At 47.0% G+C, this 20,042-nt stretch overlaps 1 protein-coding gene across 2 annotated transcripts in view; it reads right to left on the bottom strand.

Moving 5' to 3' along the window:
- celf2 (cugbp, Elav-like family member 2) overlaps nucleotides 1-20,042 on the bottom strand; it is a 472,545-nt gene that overhangs the window by 381,191 nt on the left and 71,312 nt on the right. For both annotated transcript variants that reach the window (XM_068005125.1, XM_068005127.1), the window contains exon 2: nucleotides 10,264-10,299. Coding sequence is in view for 1 of the 2 variants with exons in the window: in XM_068005127.1 (XP_067861228.1) it covers nucleotides 10,264-10,299 (36 nt within the window). In the remaining variant the exon portion in view is untranslated. The remainder of the gene's footprint in view (nucleotides 1-10,263; nucleotides 10,300-20,042) is intronic.

Raw genomic sequence — 20,042 nt, 5'->3', positions numbered from 1 at the left:
GACCTCAGGACATCCCAAAGTGCTTTACAGCCAATGAAGTGTAGTCACTGTTGTAATGTAGGAAACGCAGCAGCCAATTTGTGCACGGCAAGGTCCCACAAACAGCAATGAGATAATGACCAGATAATCTGTTTTAGTGGTTTTAGATGAGAGATAAATATTGGCCAGGACACCGGGGAGAACTCCCCTGTTCTTCTTTGCATCGTGCTACGGGACCTTTACGTCCACCTGAGGGGGCAGACGGAACCTCTGTTTAATGTCTCATCTGAAAGACGGCACCTCCGACAGTGCAGCACTCCCTCGGAGTGTCAGCCTGGATTTAATGCTCAAGTCTCCAGAGTGGGACTTGAACCCACAACCTTCCGACTCAGAGGCAAGAGTGCTACCACTCAGCCACGGCTGACACCAAGCAAGGGTAGGGACATGGTCAGGCCCAGCTGTGATGCTCTCTAGGTTCATATATGACGAACGACCACTTGTGAGTGATCCTGGAGGGCGCTGGCTGCTGTGGGAGCGTATTTCATCACGAGTCAGCTATCTCAGAAGGAGGGGAGAGAAAATTGGAAGATGTTGGAAAGCGCTACAGTTGAAATATTGGCACGTTACTTCTTGCTGAACTAGAACCTTCTAGAAATGAATTTCGAACCATCACCTGGATTTCTGGTCTAAACAGTATGGAAATGCATTCCCTTTAACCTACAAAGGCAATATTTTCAACACAGTCACATATTTAATTTTCTGAATGGAGATAATCAGGAATCTTGAAAGATAATGACTACTATTTGTTGGGTTTAATGGTGGCAGGTCAGCTAATTATGGGTTATTTGTATGCATGGATCTAATGACCATAAATAGCCATAATTAGCTGACTCGCTGAATGAAGACAATCAAGATTTGCAATCAGTAGATGGTTAGTACCGGGCCTGTCATTTCTGTGTGTCTAACGTAAATGGTGCTTTTATTTAAAAATAACCACGAGAAACAATTACTAACTGCAAATCTATAATGGCCACTGCAATTACAGGAACAAAACACAGTTTTATAACTCAGTACAGTGAATCGGAGATGCCATTTTGAAATTGGGGCAGAATCTGCCGTGGGTACTAAAACCATTCAGAGGTACAGCTCTGTGGATGCCAACCACCCTCTGGGACTTCACGCAAGCAGCATGGGGGGGGTGGAATCACAGCCCCCGGGTGTGCTCCCGGCAGCATGGCCTGTTAGGTGTTGAGTTTGATGCTGTTAATAGTGAAGTGACCAGGCAATCTCTTTGTGTTCATTTTATTTATTTTGGAGGCAGAAAGCGGGGGGGGGGGCAGGTAAACTTTCTTTTCAAAGTAATTTGGTTACAATCGCTGATCCCTGTTCATCCGAATTTTCCATCGTTGCCTCCATGGGGTGGAAACCCAGCAAAGGACGGCAGAAGGACTGCACCTGCGACAGTGCAGCACTCCCTCAGTGCTGCATTGGGAGTGTCAGCCTGGATTTGGTGCTCAAGTCCCTGGAGTGGGACTTGAACCCGCAACCTTCTCAGAGGCGAGAGTGCTACCAACTGGGCCACGGCTGAGCAGAGGCTGGGGTTCTACTTCCACTTCTGGTCCCTGCGCTGCCCCTATACCAGCCGTCCACCTCAAGAAGGAGCAGAATTTCAGGTAGGGGTGCGTGTGCGCGCTCGCGCGGATATAATTGGCAGGCTTATCCAATTTTCCCAGAGGCACCGATATATATTAGGGTAAGAACTCCTGCAGCCTCTATGTGTAACGATATTGGTGATTGCGATTGTGAAGATTCCCTCTGTTTGATGTTCTAGCAAAATAGTAAACCCATTCTAAAAGAACAGAGAACATCTTTCTGAATAAGAGAAATGATGTTGCTACATGTACTGACCAGAGGAATTCTTATCCCCCCCACCCCACGTCTGTTAATTAAATGTTAGTCCGTTTATTAGCGCTCACACTGTACCAAAAAAATCTTCGGCGCTTAACGGGTCTTCACTTGAGGGGGAAAAAAATGTTCAACTCTTCCAAATATTTACTCAGTGATATAAAATCTCAATAAAATTGAAGATCTCTTGTTTTAATGGCAGTGCAATGGGAATCTGGAACATATCTCAACTCTCAATGGCCTTTTTATTTCTCTATAACTTGCAGCATAAGACCATCTGCAAAATAATATAGTGTGGAATTTGGTGGAGACAATTGTAAAGGTAGATTTTAAGGGCTCCCTCAATGACAGTTGATAAATTTGCTGTCTGCTGCAGAGCTGAGTCATACAGTCCGCAATAGTCCCAAACGTTGATCGCCGTTTTGCGCTGAGTTAGCTGATCGCAGTTGGTCTGCTGTAGGAGTGCTGCAATTAGCCTGTCTCCATAGATCTGCCGTTCTCACTACAGATCATTACTCAGCGACTGCCCTGCTGGAAGGCGTGTTCAAATGGACATTGAGAGAGGATAGGAACGGAATTAACTTTGGTGGTCGAACAACCCACCGTCCGGGGTCGGCAACTCTGGTTGGAGGTTTCATCACATGACCTCCCGCCCCCCACTGGTCGCCCGGACACATCTGTCATCGCGGAGCACCGCCTTCCCACGCCAACAGAGAAGACATTTTGTGACCTGATTGGATGATTCTTGACTGTCAATCAAACAGCCTATTTCTCCCCCCATCTCCAATATATTTATCACTAACAAACAAAAGTGTTCAAAGAAAATGAATAAAAACACTACTTTTTTTTTAAAACGCCTCTGTGATTTTTCTCCCAGGGTTGCTTGCAGGAGTTTGATCTTCAACCCCTGGAGACTCCAGGGCAATCCTAGAGGGTTGGCAACCCTCAGACCGTCCAACCTCGCACGTTAAGAACGACCCCTTGGGAGCGGCGCTGGAGGGCTGCCGATTCCAGTGGAACCGTTCCACGGGATGAGTTGGCGCCTTCGGGAGAGTTGAAGAGAAAACTAGTGAAAGAAAGACATAGGGTGGGGGTTTCCTCAGAGCTGCTGCCTCCATAAGTTCGCCAGGAGCGAGGCGGAAACCCTGGCTGTGTGCCTGGATGGGATTTCCGCCACTCGCCTGACGGTGAAGCGGGAGCAGTGCGAGGAAATTTACAGCCATAAAAAAAGAGACCCCCATCACATCACATTTTATTTGGAACTACTCACAGCACAGCAGATAGACCCCCTGCCACACTGCAGGTTTTGCTCAATTGGGATTATGATCCAGAATTTGGTATACAGGCAGTTGGTGGAATAACCATCCTGAAATTAGGCTTAGTTGTGTTACACGTTGTGGTTGTTTACAGCGTAGCTTAGAAAGAACCGTCCTGCGTGATTCTCTGAATTCTGCTGGATAACAAGGAAGGCAGATAATTAGAATGTCAATAGGGGGGCATCCACTGTATTTTTAAGCTGCTGCTTTGGTAGGTGGCAATATCCCTTCCGTCGGGTGGGTAGCTACAAGTATTAATTGCTGCCTAATTGAGAAGGAAATGCAAGACTTGAATCTAAGATTATACCAAGGAAATCATGCCCAAAGGATAAAAAGGAGCTCAAATTCCCAAAGAGGAAGACACAGCCAATAAAAATCAAACCCCACGATTCGTGTTCGTGTAGCAGTCAGTGAAGCCACTTGCTTTCCGGAACGCTCTACTATAAATTCTGCATGAGGTCGAAACACCAGTGATTAATATTTTTAATAAGTAAAACGACTAGGACTTATTCACAACACAGAATGGAGCACACGGCTCCAAGTCCTCGATTTGATTATATCTCGCCTGAACGGGTGCTGCTCGTTACGGTCGGAGCCTGGGCACCACACAAGGAGAGGGCAGCGTGCTCACTCTGTGCGTGCTCCTGGATAACTCCGAGTGGATGGTCCCTGTGACTGAGTCGGACGCTGAGCTGTGCGCCCCTGGCACTCGTAATGCAGCCCAAATATCTGTGGGCCTGGACCGACAGCCTGGCAGCTCTGGGATATTGCTGGAGCTGGTAGACAGGGGAGGGGGTGGGGGAGCCTAGAGAGGGGAGGAAGAAAGTCAGAGATGGTGAGAATGAGGAGATGAAGGAGGAGAGATTAAAAATAAGCAAAAAAAAAGTATTAAAATAAGCACCTGGATTTTCATTTTGTTAGATCTGGGAGGGACCCTTGAGTTAGTCACTGCTCAGTATTAGTGTCCTTAATAAAAACTAGCCCTGGCTTATGTTTAAATTTAGTGGCTTTTGTCCATATTTGGGAAATGGGGCTGTCACCAGCAACTCAATGCAAAGCAGTAAACTGTGGAGATGACGACATACTTCAGATTGACAGGTGTAGGGTTCAACAGAAAATCCCTTCTGTAAATCCTTCACCGCAACAGTTTCCTCTGGAGATATATCGGGCTGCCTCACGACAGCAACTACCCTTCAACTCAATCACGTTGACAACAAAAGCGGCCTCGTCTTCAGGAAAAAATATTTGACAAATGTTTCCGCATTTGTTTGCTGTGAAATGATGTGAACGACATCAAAATGCATCATCGTCATCTTCATGATGCAATTGGGGCACTGCTCTTCTGGTTGGTCTCCCTTTCCAGCTGAGTGCCAGTTTGGCCTGTTTGGTAGCCTTACCTAACAAAAATCTATCGATCTGAGCCTTGAAAGCTCCAATTGTCCCCCAGTATCCATAGGTTTCCACAACCCTTTAAGTGAAAAAGTGCTTCCTGATTTCCTTCCTAAATGGCCTAGCTCTAAGGGAATCAAGGGATACGGGGATGGGGCCGGAGTTGAGGTAGAAGATCAGCCATGATCTCATTGAATGGCGGAGCAGGCTGGAGGGGCTGCATGGCCTACTCCTGCTCCTATTTCTTATGTTCTCACTCGAGAGATTTGAGCACATAATCCAGGCCGACATTTAAGTGCAGTACTGAGGGAGTGACTACACTTCAAGAAAAGTGCTCCATTGGCTGTAAAGTGTTTTGGGACATCCTGAGGTCATGAAAGGCGCTATCAAAATGCAAGCCTATCTTTTCTTTTTCATGAGATGCATGTTAGAAACAGGGCTGGAAAATATCACTCACCCTGTAGCCTGAGGCAAGCTACCCTTTGGCTGACATTTTAGACAGAGTAAATTTGCCAGCTTTCACTTCACATCAGTGTGCTGATCTCTCTTTGTTTCTTTCCCTACTTTGCTGCTTCATAATTTAATGAATAAACACGGCTGAGACAGGCCACAACTGCTTTGCAAAGAAAGCCAATCCCATCAACAATGAACAGTAGTCAGGCGGCAGGAGAGGTCCATCTCCTGATGTCATTTTGAAATTCTCATCCTTGTTTTCAAATCCCTCCACTGCCTCGCCCCTCCCTATCTCTGTAACCTCCTCCGGCCCTACAACCCTCCTAGATCTCTGGGCTCCTCCAATTCTTGCCTCTTGGGCATCCCCGATTTTAATCGCTCCACCACTGGCGGCCATGCCTTCAGCTGCCTACGTCCTAAGCTCTGGAATTCCCTCCCTAAATCTCTCCACCTCTCTCTCCTTTAAGACACTCCTTAAAACCTACCTCTTTGATTAAGCTTTTGGTCACCTGTCCTTCTTTGACTCGGTATAAATTTTTGTCTGATAAACGTTCCAAGGCGCTTCACAGGAGCGTTTACTAGTTAAAGGTGCTATATAAATGCGAGTTGCTGTTGTCGTTCACCAGGACTGCTGGCAGCTTCACCCGTGATGTAAAAACATCTTCGGTTTCCAGTGTTGACCCTTCACCTAGCTTCCCATTTAAATTTCAAATTAAAAAAAATTGCCAAGGAGAAGAGTTCAGAAGTCCATAAATAGATTGGTATATTTTCCCAGCACAGTACAGGAGTCCATTTATTTATTTATGTTAATTAAACCCATAGATGAGGAGCACTTATATAAACAAACATGCTACGACTTGCTGTTATCTTTATTCTCTGACTCATGGGAGATGTGCAGTGGGAAACTGCTGATTGAAAGTCCTTGGTAATCTTGCTTGACTTTACGTGAGAGCGTTTGACATTTTGGACGTTCTGTGACTCGGGCTTCCGACGATGTCATTAAACCCGAAAGCTTTGCCCAGGGCCTGAAGATAACCATCGTCACATAACCGTCACTCAATCGCTTCAAAAAATGGCTCCATTCCAACACAAGGGTTTTGAATAGCCGTCAGCAACGAGCCCTGCAACATCTGCCCAAGTCATGTTAGCGCAAAACAAACAAAAATTGCAGATTAAAATCCATCGACTGTTAATCAGTCTTGAATTATTCACAGCTCTGCTAATCAAGTTTAAACAAAAAAGATAAGGATCCCTGTTAGCCTTGCTTACGACTGACAAATTGGGCAGAATGAGCAAATGCCATATGGAAGAGAGATGTTTGCACCCCCCCACCCCTCACCCCGCCCCAAGCAGAGTTTACTGAATTAGTCCTTTACACAGTGACAACATCGTTGGCTGATGCTAATTCTACATCTCGCAACTTTACCCCATCCCCAATATTGGCTCCTTCTCACCTGAAGGTACTGACAGATGTTGAGGTAGAGGTCCCCCTGGTTCTGGCAGCCCTCTGGTCCCTTGGCCGCCCTGAGAACCATGATCCCATCGGGCGCGTTGTCACGTAGGGAGCGCGGAATGTCGGCGGGGTTATTGTCATCGGCGGCACAACTGTCCACACCAGCGCACGTTCCAGCGGTGGGCTTTGAATAGCAATCCAGACCAAAAATCCTACATGGTGTCCCACCACCCCCTCTGCACCTTCCTTTTAACCCAGAAACACTTCAGAATGGGTTGGAGGAGGAAAATTCAGAAAACAGTGAAGGGGGATAGCTAAAAATGGGGAGGTGGACAAACAAAAACCAAACACGTAAAGAAGCTTGAGCACAAGAAGGTAATTATAAATCTGTTAGGATAAACGATCCCACCTGAGATATCAACCTATCTTTTTTGCTTACAGATAGTGACTGACCTATGGTACAATTCCAACATTTCCTGTTCTCATTTCAGATTTCCAGCATTCACAGTCTTTCTTTTTATCTCAATTCTATGTATGTTGATCAGTAAAACAGAAGCTATGGATCCAGACCTGGGATTTGCATTGTCTCCCATGTGGTCACACCCACTCCTATTGTACAGCCACTGGTTGGTGTGGCACGATAGACTCTTATGAGGTTAAGGGTATCAAGGGCAGGTAGATGGAGTTAAGATACAGATCAGTCATGATCTAACTGAATGGCGGAACAGGCTCGAGGGGATGAATGGCCTCCTCCTGTTCCTATGCCTGCGCGGGTTTTCCAGCACTCGGCCAATGCCACCAGACTCTGCTCCCTAGTTACAAACCTCCTAGTCACTCACCTGACGAAGGAGGAAGCCTCTGAAAGCTTGTGACTTCAAATAAAGCTGTTGGACTATAACCTGGTGTTGTAACACTCTTTACATTTGTCCACCCCAGTCCATCACCGGCATCTCCACATCACAAACCTTCTCGGCAGCAAGCCCGCGATTGGGGGAAAGATTTTTTCTGACTGATAGTTGTAGCGAAATCGGAAGCCTAAATCATAAAATGTACCTCATGATGCCTTCATGTAACAAAGTGCCACGAGGGGCTTCAAAGGAAGACAGTGGTCTCACAAGCTGCTGTCAAGACTTCCAGTCAAATGTCAACCCATGGAGCGGGATTTCCTCTGAAATATATTTATGAGGAACTTGCTAATGATTTTGCTACACCTGACGCATGGAGGAATGCTCCCATCATTCTTTAAATAGATGTAAACAATAGGATTGTTTGCTCCACTTATTCTCACACCCAGAGTACTTCAGTCAGTCAGATCAGATAATCCTTTGCGGGGCTGTAGCTCTCCAAAGCTGCTTTCGCACTGATGGGGTCCTGTTAATGACAAGTGTGCAATACTCCCAACCATTAATGACCCTCTTTAATATAAAATGCCCTGCCCCAGGAATCCTGCCACCTCTGTGCTCCTCGTCCCTATTCACTTTCCTTCCTGCTGCTGCTCCAAATCAAGCCCAAGATCTACAACTCTCGTTGTTAAAGGGAAGGAATCCTGCTCCTTGGGTTTAGGTTCGACTGGAAGCTCAACAGTAGTGTGTGAGATCAAGAACCGTTCTTCATGCAAGGCTCCTTGGGATGCTTCACATACTCATGCGGGGTTCATTTTATGATTTAGCGTTCCTGGCACTGAGCTTTGTGCGACCAGCACACCCAATTTAGGGTCTGTAGGATTTTCCATCCTTTAATTTCATCCTGAATCAGATGAGCCCAACTACCTGATACCCATTTCCATTGCATTGCACTCTGCACTCGAAGCAGCTAAATTTAGCAAAGTTACTCCATTTAAATGCAAGTTATTGTCGGTCTCGTGTCAACCACCCAGAGAAATCTCAAACCACAGTGGGCAGGACTCCCTCCTTGAAGCAGTGGGAGATGCTGGTTTACGGGTTTGTTTTCAAGCAGCAGAGAGGTGGGGGGAATCTGAGTTCTGCCCTTCAACAATCACTCCCAAACCCATAACCTCCACCACCTGGAAGGACAACGGCAGCAGATGCGTGGGAATATCACCACCTCCAAGTTCCCCTCCAAATCATACTTGAACATATATCACCGTTCCTTCATCGTCGCTGGGTCAAAATCCTGGAACTCCTCATCTAACAACACTGTGGGAGAACCTTCACCACACAGACTGCAACGGTTCAAGAAGGCGGCTCACCATCACCTTCTCAAGAGCAACTAGGGTTGGGCAATAAATGTCGGTCTTGCCAGCAATACACGTAATCAATCAGTGAAATAAAAAACAGTGGCATAAACATTTCCCATTTGACGCAAACATACTTGAATGCGACCCGAATTAAAGGGGAAGGGAAGTATGGGGGGAAAAAAAACATTTTTTCACATAAACACGTCCTTATTGTCAAATCTTTTCATAAACACAATCATAGGTTTATAAAAATAATGTCAAGTTTGGGCTTCTGGGAGGTGCTATTCAATTTGGTGACATTGCAATGATAACATCTGTTGAGGATGAAGTTTTCTTGCAAAGTGCAAAGGTCACACAGACACTGCCTTTTTTTTAGTGTTTCATTGTATGAGGTAAACATTGATAATATGCTGATTACAGGACACAGGTCAGCCTTCTATATTATTTGATAAAATGTAATAACTCCACAATTTGTAACTGGAAAAACCTGCATTTAATCAGATCAGCGAACAATCTGCGAATATTAAACTCTTTGCAGTATGTCATAATGCTCAATTGTCACCCACATTCTGTCTCGCATCAAGTCCTGCTTACCAATCACCCCTGTGCTCGCTGACCTACATTGGCTCCCGGTCCCCAGCGCCTAAAATTTAAAATTCTCATTCTTGTGTTTAAATCCCTCCATGGCCTCACCCCTCCCTATCTTTGTAACCTCCTCCAGCTCTACAACCCTCCAAGAACTCTGCGTTCCTCTAACTCTAGCCTCTTGTGCGTCCCCCACTCCCTTCGCCTCACAATTGGCGGCCGTGCCTTCAGCTGCCTAGGCCCTAAGCTCTGGAATTCCCTCCCTAAACCTCTCCACCTCTCTGTTCTCCCGTAACATTCTCTGTAAAACCTACCTTTTTGATCAAGCTTTCAGTCACCTATCCAAATATCTCCTCCTATTGCTTAGTGTCAATTCTTGTCTGATGAAGCGTCTTTGGACATTTTCCTTTGTTAAAAGGCGCTATATAAATGCAAGTTGTTGTTCCAACAAGAGCGTTACTTCAAAGTAAATCAAGACAAAAGGACAAGAAGCATAGGTTCAAACTGAGAAAAGGCAAATTTACGACTGATGTCAGTAAGTTCTTGTTCCAACAATGTGATTAACACATGCAACAAACTAGGGCAGCAGAGAGGAAAAAAAAATCAGAAGTCATTTAAGAGCCAGTTGGATGTGACAGGTTTTGACTAAGTTTTCTACATGGATGAACTAAAATAGAGTGAATAGCTTTCCTCATCCGTATTTATCTTGTGAACTTCAGGAGCATCACTGAGGAAATCAGAAGGGGTGTACAAGACTTCCAAGCTGGAAAAATCAACTGATTCGCTGGTTCTACAAAAAAACGCATTCCCATCCCGCCTCAAGCATCTACCCAAATTCCACTCGTTCGATAAAATGCAGAATCGGAGCAATGCCTCAAACGGGAAAGTGACCTTGTTTCTTATGCTCAGTTCAAGCTAAAGAGGAATGGTACTTCAGCTTGAGAAACAGTAAACTTTTTTCACTGAAGAGAAGCCAAGGTCCTTACCTTTGTAATGATCCAGTTATCTCTGGGCTGTTCTGCCTGTAAAAGAGAAACAAGACATGAACTTACAAAAGAACTTCTCATAGATACTTTTCAATTCTCTCTGCTGATGATGCTGAGACTCTCACTCTGGCACAGTTCCATTGTTGCCAGCTGCCACCACCACCTTGCCCAGGTTGCCATTCTCAATGTGTGACTCCAGGTCAATGAGGGTTGGCAGGCTATTTGATCACCATCTGCTGAGCCTGATTCCCATTCTTACCCAATGTCCGAATGCAAACAAACACTTTTCAGCCAGGAGAAACTGATTCGGGACTGGGAATCCTCCCCGGCTCTCTCCCTTCCTAACCCAGCGATGCTGTGGCCCTTTGTAGGGCACAGCCTTGATGAACTAGCTCAGTGGCAATCGAACCGTCAACTTCCCTGGCTATGTGCTACAGGAAAAGGAATAGTCTATGTGGCCCATTGAGCCTGCTCCACCAATGTCTTAGTACCACACTGAGCGATGCCTTTGAAACCATCTGGAGTGCTTATCCATACATTTTGGAACAATGAAAGTTAATGCACAGCAGTGTTTTTACCAGTGATGGGGTGACCTGCAGTGGAGCATGATACACAGTCTCAGCTCCCACCGCCTGTGTGCTGTAATTATCATCTGTTCTTGCTCTGACCTTTTAACATGGATCATCCTGTTGAGGCATGCATCTCACACCTGTTCTCCACTTTGTTACAAATGTCTTAATATAATCTTGTTAAGCAAGCCTGATATCTTGGCAACGGAATCCAATCTTCAGGCTTTAGCTGCTTACAATAAACACATTTTAAGTAAAAAAAAACCTTTCATTTTTTTGAAACCTCTCATGAAGCTGTTGGCTCACACTGGGGTTCAGTTCAACAAGCAACAATCATTGTCCGGTAACTCACCCAACTGGTTATTCTACTGGTGAGAGTCTAGACAGTCAGGATTGGGAGGCTATTTGTGAAGGGACATCACAGATGAACCTGACCCTGTTCTCACCCAATGCCCACTCATATACACTTTCCTAGGGAGTCATTGGATATTAAGTAGGAGCTGAAATCTTGGCTGGATCTCTTCAATTTTACTCAAGGACACTGAGGCCACCTCTCTGTTGTCCTTTGTGAGATTAGCTAATCGAAACATGCACAGGGTCCTAGTTAAACATTTCATCCACAGGATGGTACCTTTGATAATACAGCACCGAAGTGTCAGCCTAAATCACCTGCTCAAGTCCTGGAGTGGGGCTCGAACCCACAACTTCTGAGGCGAGAGCCATCAAAGGGACCAAATTCACACAGAATGGTAGGACCTGGGTTTGAGGTTAACAATTTCCCCAACAGGGTGACTAATACCAACAGGGAAGAGAAAGCATAGAGTGGTTGTAAATTGAATGCCCACCAGGAGAGAGGAGAAAAATCAGCAGGCAAGGCATCTTCAGAACTAAGAGAGATAAGAGAGAGGCCTGGGAACACAGTACCTCAGTTACTCAGTTACTCTGCTTAGAGAGTGGTGTGAAGAGGGCTAAGAATGTGCTGAAAAAAGTTAATAAATAGAAAGGGAGTCAGTTTTTGGATAGGGCAGAGAGAATAATTTTGAATTGTTTTCCTTTCACTGGAGATGGGCAAAATTCAATACTTATGGAGTCATATTTTCCTCGAGCTTTCAAGACTGAGATAGATAGATTTTTGTTGGGTGAGGGTATCAAGGGATATGAAGCAAACGTGGGAAAACAGAGTTGAGGTGAAGATCAGCCATGATCTAACTGAATGGCGAAGCAGGCTGATGGGCCTGAATGGCCTAATCCTGTTCCTAATGTTCCTAAAAAGGTTACGGACGGGATGCTCCTCTTCGGGGGCAAAGTTCCATCTGCTCCTCCGAATCTGCCCCAACCCCGATCCATTTCATAGGGGGTTCATCCACTATGCACAGTGGGCTCCTCGGAGGGGGAGGGGAAGACGGGAACATGGATGGTGTTGCAGACTGAGATTAGAGTCGGAGTCCCACTGAAGGCCTCATCCATGGCCGTGTTCGGAGCCAGTCTAGTGTTAAAATTGGATGGCCAGGTGGTGAAGGATCGAATACTAGAGCCCGGTCTTTAGTTGCTTCCAAGCCTTTATTCACAGAGATTCCCCTTTACACACACCCCACACCCCAGATAAGCACTCCTTTAAAAAGGATACAAGCGAGTCCCCAATTGATACCCACCACCTGAATACAATTAACATTAATTAATATAAATCATACAATTAACAACTAGAGGGAGAGGTATTTAGAATTCAACTATCGTCTGGAAATGACCCTGCACAATATTATTGCTTGAACATTTAACACATCCACGTTACAGTCCTCTGCTATTTTAACCATGGTGTTAACCCTCTTAGGCACAGATAAGATAATATTGCACAGTCATTTCTAACCTTATATTCTTATGAAGTAAGATTTACATATTAATATTGAAGTAATTAAAAAGATGTAAATTAAGGATGCTTTCACAGCAACAGTTGAAGTATTTCCATCTGTAATATATTAAACGTCTTGAGTATAGTGTGCATTTCCTGTAAGTGTCAGAGCTACTTCCCATTTCCCTGTCATGCTTTGTTGATAACATCTCTTTTGTTAGAAAGCTGCATATCCTCTGACTCACTACGAGCAGTGCCATGGGAGATCTGTTAGTGAACTATAGGATAATAGGACCAGAGGTGATAAGTATAAACTAGTGAAAAATAAGTTTAGAACAGAGACTGGATGGAATTCGTCTAGAATAAGCTGCTAAAGGCAGAGTTTAGGGGTATTTTAAACACAGGCGGATGCTAGGTTGGGAGAGTTAGAATGCGGTAGGGATGAGCTTCAGTGGGTCGAGTGGTCTTTTCTCATCCTTGGATTTTGTTCTGCTCCTATATATTCATTTTATACCTCTCCTCATTCTTGTGTGTGTGTGTGTGTGTGTAACCTTGCCCAAGTCTGCCTGACATTGTTTTGTGTGCGAGCCTTGCCTAAGTCTGTCTAAGGTTTGGTTACTACTTCTATGTCTGAGGAGGCATTTCTTACAATCCTGGACAGGGTTCTAGGCAAAGCTAGTCACCTGACAGATGATCTCTCGCTCTCATCTCTAACCTTCAATATCTCTCTCTGTTGCATTCTTGTCTGTTTCAATTTTATTCACACTGCTTGGTCAATGGGCCTCTGTATTTTCCTCTCTTGTTCCTTCTAAATTGTGAAGACCTATCCTACATGCTTTTCTTCTTGCAGACATCTCTATTATGTTGAAAAGCAGACTCATTGCAAAATCACCTACTCTAACTTAATCTTTCCCAGGACCTCAAAACTGTGGAACTCCTTATGTCCTTCAATCCTTTTCTCCTCCTGCAATCTTCACACTTGTAAAATTTACCTAATCACAACTTCCTGATTTGTCTGGTCTTCTCCTTAACTCTTTTCAACCTGGATGGTGTCCTGCACCACGGGCCCTGGCCAATACTTATCCCTCAGCCAACACCACTAAAACAGATGATCTGGCCATTATCTCATTTCTGTTTGTGGGACCTTGCTGTGTGCAAATTGGCTGCTGCTTTGCCCACGTTACAGCAGTGACTACACTTCAAAAGTACTTAATTGGCTGTAAAGCGTTTTGGGACGTCCTGAGGTCATGATAAGCACTGTATAAATGCAAGTTCTTTTTTCTTTCTTGTTCCATCATCTAAGTTTCTAAATTTTAAAAAAGCCTAGAACATGGATAAGTGGTACTGCAATGTAACTGCATGATCCTGCCTTATTAACCCCTTTTCAATTATCACAATCCCCCCACACATAATTCTACACAAGTATTTCATTATTGGCCTGTTTAACAAGGGCCTAATGAGTAAACATCTGCTTTTTTTCCCTCACTTTGTTAATTTGCATAAATCCATTTTTGATATGAACAACCCTCAGAGCAACATTAAACAGGGAGGAAGAGGCCACTGGCTGTTACTACTAATATCTTGTTACTGTTTACTCATTTACTTTACCATTAAAATTAGCAAGAAGCGGAAAATATGGCCCTTGGTGTCTGCTGTAGATGGAGAAATGTTTCTAATCCCTCAGACATCGATGTGCCCTTGTGACACTCGACATCTCCTCCCCTCGAGATACAGTTGTCGTACTATTTATGCTTCACATTCAGTATCCAACTATAATGATCTGAAAAACACACGCAACAAATTGAACTGTGCCTGAACCAGCGTCACACCCAATTAATGTCCTAAATCAGCAACCCCAGTGGTATTTTTTTGGTTGATGCTATTCTGGCCCCATGAGAGATTTTTTACTGGGATCTTACCTTGAGACACTGATGAACATAACGCTTCAGGATTACGAGTGTGGTTCACTGCATGACCCTAATTTCAAGAATTGCGTTTACCAAGTCTTGGAGCTGCAAGGGATTCCCCAGAGTGCAAAAACAGATATCCATTAGGGTCATAGAGTCGACCATTAATCTGCGGTAAGTTTTGACTGCTACGCCCCGAAGCAGTGATATGAGGGTTGGAATGCTTGTGTATCCTTTGTTCCATCTGTATTTTATTTATGACTAACGCTGACTCCAGCTACCGTACTTTCTATGAAGCAAGAAGCTCAACACCTGAAGGAGAGGCCTTGAAGGATTCTCTTACTGTAAAATAATGATCAAACAGGGCTGCAGTGTCACCATTTCTTATATATTGTGGTGACTGGGATCTCAGGTAGTCAATTCGTTCTTATATCTTACTTAGCTTCTTACAGGTCAACTCTTCCGGACCTTGTGAGTCACTGCTTGAAACTGAATAAAAGGCGAAAGATTTTATTTAACCTTTTGGCAAACTGGAAAATAAAGATTATAGAGAACGGGACAAGTTGGATGGTTGAGAACACCACTGCATGATTTATACAATGTGACCCCGAGGCACTGTGAACTAATTAGTATAAAGTATGATCTCCCTTCGCACCATATGCCACGTGCACGTTGAGACGACAGGCACGGGAGCTGCTCCTCGACCTCTGGTCTCCAGGAAACAACATGAAGGGGGTCACGGTTGACCTCCCTTCTGATTTTTACTTTCATCCCTTCACACGAAGGGCCTGAGGAAACAGCAGGCACAAACCTGCACCCTTACCACTTCCTGGCACAGCACTATGCCATCTGAAACATCTCGAAAAAAAAACTTCAACGGAACAGAATGCTGGGTGGATTTCGACCTCATTTTTTGTGCGTGCGAGTAGGGTAGATTTTCTTCTTCCCTGCACCTGGAGAGTCGGACACTCGTAGCATCAGGTCACTGCTGGGATTTCGGGGCTTCCTCACGGGAGGTAACTGGGCCCACATCGGTGGAAGGTAGAGGCCTGGTGTTGGTATGAAAATGATGCAGGAGGGCCTTTGACCAGCCTCCTGCTTCATTCACTTATGGCTACGTTCGCTGGGCACCCAAGTGAAAGGGGGCCACTGAAACCCGATGTGATGGCCTGTTCCCTGGATCCCCGCTGACTAGAAAGTCTGTGGTGATCCTGGGCATAGGACTGAAGACAATAGGGCGAGTGTTGTATTTTAATTTTAAGTATTCCCCCCAACCCCCACCCAAATGATGATTTGGTGTATTCGGCACCTGAAATTTAGCTGTCGGCCTCCGAGGCACAAGGCCCAGCCAGGAGACTGGCTTGAAACTTTAGTTCCCCGTGGGCTTTGCAAATGGCCCTGGGAAGGAAAAGTGAGTGCACTTCCTTTCCCTCAGTGCGCTACTCCCGTCAGGCACCCATCAGATCTGTTCTTAACCTTCTTTGTTCTAATGAAAAGAGCCCTGGCTTTTCAAGTCTTTCCTCACTACTAAAGTCTTCCATCCTGGTATCGTCGTACTGAATCTCTTCTGCATCCTCTCCATGGCCTTGACATCTTTCCTAAAGCAGGATGCCCAAAGCGGAGCACAATATACAGCACAACCAATGATGCGTAATGTTTCACGGGAGTTGGTTGCCCTCCAAAACCTTGATCAGGCAGCCAGTCTTCTCGTGTGAGCCTAGACGTTAAGTACTGTAAACCTAGCCTAATTCCAGGTGCTCCCATGCAGGAGACATTGGATAGCAATCAGCAATGGTTGATTGATTTTTTTGCTCTATTCAGCTCAGGAACTCTGAGGCCAACTATAGTGCTCTTACTGCCTGATGCAGATCAGCTGACCCAGCATAGAACAGGTGGTGAGTGCAAGAAAGGGATAACAGCCAACCCAAATGAATAATTGTGCCTCTTTGCCAAGGTTCTTAAATTTTTTATGAAGTTGTTAGACAGCAGTGTACAGGAGTTCCTGTTCAGCAGAAAGTGCGATGACCTGGATGAATTCTTTCAGCCGAATGTAATGTTACTGCTGTTGGGATAACAGACATGGCAGAGCTGTCACTTTCCTAAATTCTGAGCGGAAGACCCTTCCTTTCCGACCAGTGTCATCACATTGGTGACAAGCTTGATAATCCTAGCACGCAGCTATAAATACCACAGTTGCTTTTTGACTTTAATGAGTACTTACTGCCGAGAAGCTATTTCCTCAGATCAGATGGTGAATGAAATTTATTGTTGAAATTCTATTTTTCTTCACTGAACTGGAATAATGAGAATGATTCTGCAATTGGTTCTGCAAGCGGTACTTCCAGCGGGAATCGGTGCTCCAGCGGGAATCGGTCCTGCCTCACAGTAACACTAGCACTCGCCCTGTCGTCCTGCCTCACAGTGACACTAGCACTCGCCCTGTCGTCCTGTCTCACAGTAACACTGACGCTCGCCCTGCCTCACAGTGACACTGACACTCGCCCTGCCTCACAGTGACACTAACGCTCGCCCTGCCTCACAGTAACACTAACGCTCGCCCTGCCTCACAGTGACACTGACCCTCGCCCTGCCTCACAGTGACACTAACACTCGCCCTGCCTCACAGTAACACTAACGCTCGCCCTGCCTCACAGTGACACTGACCCTCGCCCTGCCTCACAGTGACACTAACACTCGCCCTGCCTCACAGTAACACTAACGCTCGCCCTGCCTCACAGTGACACTGACCCTCGCCCTGCCTCACAGTGACACTAACACTCGCCCTGCCTCACAGTGACACTGACGCTCGCCCTGCCTCACAGTGACACTAACACTCGCCCTGCCTCACAGTGACACTGATGCTCGCCCTGCCTCACAGTAACACTGACGCTCGCCCTGCCTCACAGTGACACTGACACTCGCCCTGCCTCACAGTGACACTAACACTCGCCCTGCCTCACAGTGACACTGACGCTCGCCCTGCCTCACAGTAACACTAGCACTCGCCCTGTCGTCCTGTCTCACAGTGACACTGACGCTCGCCCTGCCTCACAGTGACACTAACGCTCGCCCTGTCGTCCTGTCTCACAGTGACACTAACACTCGCCCTGCCTCACAGTGACACTGACACTCGCCCTGCCTCACAGTGACACTAACGCTCGCCCTGTCGTCCTGTCTCACAGTGACACTGACGCTCGCCCTGCCTCACAGTGACACTAACGCTCGCCCTGTCGTCCTGTCTCACAGTGACACTAACACTCGCCCTGCCTCACAGTGACACTAACGCTCGCCCTGTCGTCCTGTCTCACAATGACACTGACGCTCGCCCTGCCTCACAGTGACACTAACGCTCGCCCTGTCGTCCTGTCTCACAGTGACACTAACACTCGCCCTGCCTCACAGTGACACTAACGCTCGCCCTGTCGTCCTGTCTCACAGTGACACGAACGCTCGCACTGCCTCACAGTGACACTGACGCTCGCCCTGTCTCACAGTGACACTGACGCTCGCCCTGCCTCACAGTGACACTGACGCTCGCCCTGCCTCACAGTGACACTGACGCTCGCACTGCCTCACAGTGACACTAACACTCGCCCTGCCTCACAGTGACACTAACGCTCGCCCTGTCGTCCTGTCTCACAGTGACACTGACGCTCGCCCTGCCTCACAGTGACACGAACGCTCGCACTGCCTCACAGTGACACTGACGCTCGCCCTGTCTCACAGTGACACTGACGCTCGCCCTGCCTCACAGTGACACTGACGCTCGCCCTGCCTCACAGTGACACGAACGCTCGCACTGCCTCACAGTGACACTGACGCTCGCCCTGTCTCACAGTGACACTGACGCTCGCCCTGTCTCACAGTGACACTGACGCTCGCCCTGCCTCACAGTGACACTGACCCTCGCCCTGTCTCACAGTGACACTAACTCTCACACTGCCTCACAGTGACACTGACGCTCGCACTGCCTCACAGTGACACTGACGCTCGCCCTGCCTCACAGTGACACTGACGCTCGCCCTGTCTCACAGTGACACTGACGCTCGCCCTGCCTCACAGTGACACTAACACTCGCCCTGCCTCACAGTGACACTGACGCTCGCACTGTCTCACAGTGACACTGACGCTCGCCCTGCCTCACAGTGACACTGACGCTCGCCCTGTCTCACAGTGACACTAACTCTCACACTGCCTCACAGTGACACTAACACTCGCACTGCCTCACAGTGACACTGACGCTCGCCCTGCCTCACAGTGACACTAACTCTCACACTGCCTCACAGTGACACTGACGCTCGCACTGCCTCACAGTGACACTAACTCTCACACTGCCTCACAGTGACACTAACACTCGCCCTGCCTCACAGTGACACTGACGCTCGCACTGCCTCACAGTGACACTAACTCTCACACTGCCTCACAGTGACACTGACACTCGCCCTGCCTCACAGTGACACTAACACTCGCCCTGCCTCACAGTGACACTGACGCTCGCACTGTCTCACAGTGACACTGACGCTCGCACTGCCTCACAGTGACACTAACACTCGCCCTGCCTCACAGTGACACGAACTCTCACACTGCCTCACAGTGACACTAACGCTCGCACTGCCTCACAGTGACACTGACGCTCGCCCTGCCTCACAGTGACACTAACTCTCACACTGCCTCACAGTGACACTAACGCTCGCACTGCCTCACAGTGACACTAACACTCGCCCTGCCTCACAGTGACACTAACTCTCACACTGCCTCACAGTGACACTAACGCTCGCACTGCCTCACAGTGACACTAACACTCGTCCTGTCTCACAGTGACACTAACACTCGTCCTGTCTCACAGTGACACTAACACTCGTCCTGTCTCACAGTGACACTGACACTCGCACTGTCTCACAGTGACACTAACACTCGTCCTGTCTCACAGTGACACTAACACTCGCCCTGTCTCACAGTGACACCAACACTCACCCTGTCTCACAGTGACACTAACACTCGTCCTGTCTCACAGTGACACTAACACTCGCCCTGTCTCACAGTGACACCAACACTCACCCTGTCTCACAGTGACACCAACACTCGCCCTGTCTCACAGTGACACTAACACTCGTCCTGTCTCACAGTGACACTAACTCTCACACTGCCTCACAGTGACACTAACACTCGGCCTGTCTCACAGTGACACCAACACTCGCCCTGTCTCACAGTGACACTAACACTCGTCCTGTCTCACAGTGACACTAACTCTCACACTGCCTCACAGTGACACTAACACTCGCACTGCCTCACAGTGACACCGACACTCGCCCTGTCTCACAGTGACACCGACGCTCGCCCTGTCTCAGTGACACTCACGCTCGCACTGTCGTCCTGTCTCACAGTGACACTGACGCTCGCCCTGCCTCACAGTGACACTAACGCTCGCACTGTCTCACAGTGACACTGACGCTCGCC

Source organism: Heptranchias perlo, chromosome 24 (genome assembly GCF_035084215.1).
Source record: "Heptranchias perlo isolate sHepPer1 chromosome 24, sHepPer1.hap1, whole genome shotgun sequence".
NCBI classification, from domain to species: domain Eukaryota; kingdom Metazoa; phylum Chordata; class Chondrichthyes; order Hexanchiformes; family Hexanchidae; genus Heptranchias; species Heptranchias perlo.
The sequence above is the reverse complement of the archived record's forward strand: the minus strand, read 5'-3'. Positions and strand labels throughout refer to the sequence as shown.